Raw genomic sequence first — 2,146 nt, forward strand, 5'->3', positions numbered from 1 at the left:
GTTGTCTATTTTGTGTTCCATAATGAACAAGAAACAACATCAGGTAAGTGTTGATCCAATATCCTTTGCTGAAAGAACAACCATTGTGGCTTTCTTTAATATGCTGTAACCTTAAGACTGAATTGAATTCTATAGAACTGCCATTACATGAAACACTTGAATGGGATGTACAGCTTTATTGATAGATGAAGTACATGTGTACTATACATTTTAGTGAAGACATTCAAAATTAAGATAACTGTATTACGTTACTGTGCATGATAATAACACTTTATTTTTGAGGAGCAAAACCTTCAAATTAGCATGTAACTTAAGCTCTACATAATATGTAATCCACTACCATTACTAAAGATTATAAATGAATTCTCTTCACAGATCAATCCACCAGTTCCAGTACTACCACGGCCACAGTAGCAGCCACTGAGGATCCAAAGGCGGTCGAGTTGTGGCTGATTATTCAAATACTCTGTGCCATATTACTCATACTCTCTCTTCTCTGCTGCTGCTGCATGTGTTCTGGGGAGGCTCGTAACTATAGCAACAAGAAATCCCGCTCACGAGAAATAACGAATGTATGTAACATATCGTATTTATTATATCAAAATTATTTTTTTAATTTTTAGTGTCAGGAACATAAAGAGTGCAAGTACAAGTTATTGAGTCCTCCGCCAGTCACCGCCTACACACTACCGGTCAAAGTGGGAGGACCCCTGTAATTATGACGCTAATTAGAATATTTTGGGACTATGTTGTGCCATTAATTTTAATCAATTTAAATCTTTTGTTACATCACGAGAGGATTAATAATCATTAATAAACCCAGACCACACCCACTAGTTTATATCAACGAAGTCTTCTAGCCTCTCTCTCACATTCCAACAGACAGAGGACGTCTCCTTCCCTCACTGGACCTTTAACATTACGTATTATAGACCTGCTGTCGTCCAGGAATTCAACTCTGACCTACTGATGTTAAAATTATCTTAAAATAAGCTACTGCCATACTTGAGTACACTGGCCTTGTGACCCTGTTCTTCCCAATAGCTTTATGACCTAATATAGCATAAAAGAAGGTTTGAACGAGCTTATTAAGATGTAGAGAACACTTTTACTTTTCCATATCTTGGTTTCTGATCCATTATTATATTATTTTGAGGTGAAAAATGAAAGAAAGAAGCACGTGCGAGTTATCTCTCTTGCGCATGCCCAGTTCCAGCTCAGTTTATAAATTTATTAATATTAATAAACTTAAAATACTAACTAGAATTCTGCATAGCAAAAAGCAGTTTTATCAGCTAGCAATAATAATAGCTTGGTTAGTGATTTAGCAGGATAGGTTCTTAACATCAGAGAACCCTAGCGTACCAGCACCTGTAGAGTCCAATGTGCAATCAATACTAGTCACTTTACCATCACTAGTATTTATTGTCGACATTGATACCACTTCTCCAGGAGCTCCTCTCATCTTAACAACATAAGTACCAGCGAAGAGGATTACAGTGAGAACCCTCTGCTCTGATATTGGTACTACCTTATCCAGCTCTCCTAGCAATGCCCCACCACTACCTGGTAGTACAGGTGCTATGTACCAGTGTTGGAAATCTGATACTTGACAGGATTTTATCGTCAGCTTTGCACTTGAATCTGATATTTTCACGTAATTTGATCCAACAGTTTTGTCAAGGTCGTATTGAACTGCTACTGACTCCGGGAAGGAGGTCTTAGGCTTGGTACCATCACGAGCAGCTGGTAATTCTGTGACGGACATTTGATAGTCACTTTTAAGCTCAGCTCCCAGTATGTAATACCAAGTATAACCAGACACCTAAAAAGGTAGAGATTATAAAATGAATGTATCTTACAACTTTTATCAAAAGCAGTTCAAATTAATAGTCACAACATAATTAAACTTACTTCAGTATAAGTTGCAGTGAGATATCCATCAGGCCCTCCTTTACCAAGTGCTCGCTGAAGGAAAGTAGAGTCCAGAGACATAGCAGGTCTTGATGGCTTTAATATGAGGCCATCACTCATACAAGTGGCAAGAATCAGCTGCTTATCTGCTCCTCCTACAGTATCACTGGGACCCACTGGGCCAGTACTTAACACTGATACGTAGGTCTGCAGTTTAGGACTAGGTTCTGCT

General features: G+C 38.3%; 1 protein-coding gene across 1 annotated transcript; it reads right to left on the reverse strand.

Annotated features, from left to right (window-relative positions):
• Positions 1 to 1,229: 1,229 nt before the first annotated feature.
• Positions 1,230 to 2,140, reverse strand: LOC109591667 (uncharacterized). Its single transcript, XM_020007349.1, has 2 exons — positions 1,915 to 2,140; positions 1,230 to 1,825 (listed from the first exon to the last, which is right to left on the reverse strand). Exons 1-2 carry the CDS (start codon positions 2,032 to 2,034, stop codon positions 1,325 to 1,327), a joined length of 621 nt encoding a protein of 206 aa, XP_019862908.1. The 5' UTR covers positions 2,035 to 2,140; the 3' UTR covers positions 1,230 to 1,324.
• Between the last annotated feature and the right edge of the window lie 6 nt (positions 2,141 to 2,146).

The sequence above is a fragment of the Amphimedon queenslandica genome, unplaced genomic scaffold (genome assembly GCF_000090795.2).
Source record: "Amphimedon queenslandica unplaced genomic scaffold, v1.1 AMPQUscaffold_7559_Cont20491, whole genome shotgun sequence".
NCBI lineage: Eukaryota > Metazoa > Porifera > Demospongiae > Haplosclerida > Niphatidae > Amphimedon > Amphimedon queenslandica.

What these genes read in the sequence shown, in the direction of transcription:
- LOC109591667 (XM_020007349.1), bottom strand. Translation starts at nt 2,034, where the DNA reads ATGAGTGATGGCCTCATATTAAAGCCATCAAGACCTGCTATGTCTCTG. An exon ending in TCACTGCAACTTATACTGAA is followed by an intron (nt 1,826 to 1,914) that starts GTAAGTTTAATT and finishes CTACCTTTTTAG; the next exon opens with GTGTCTGGTTATACTTGGTA.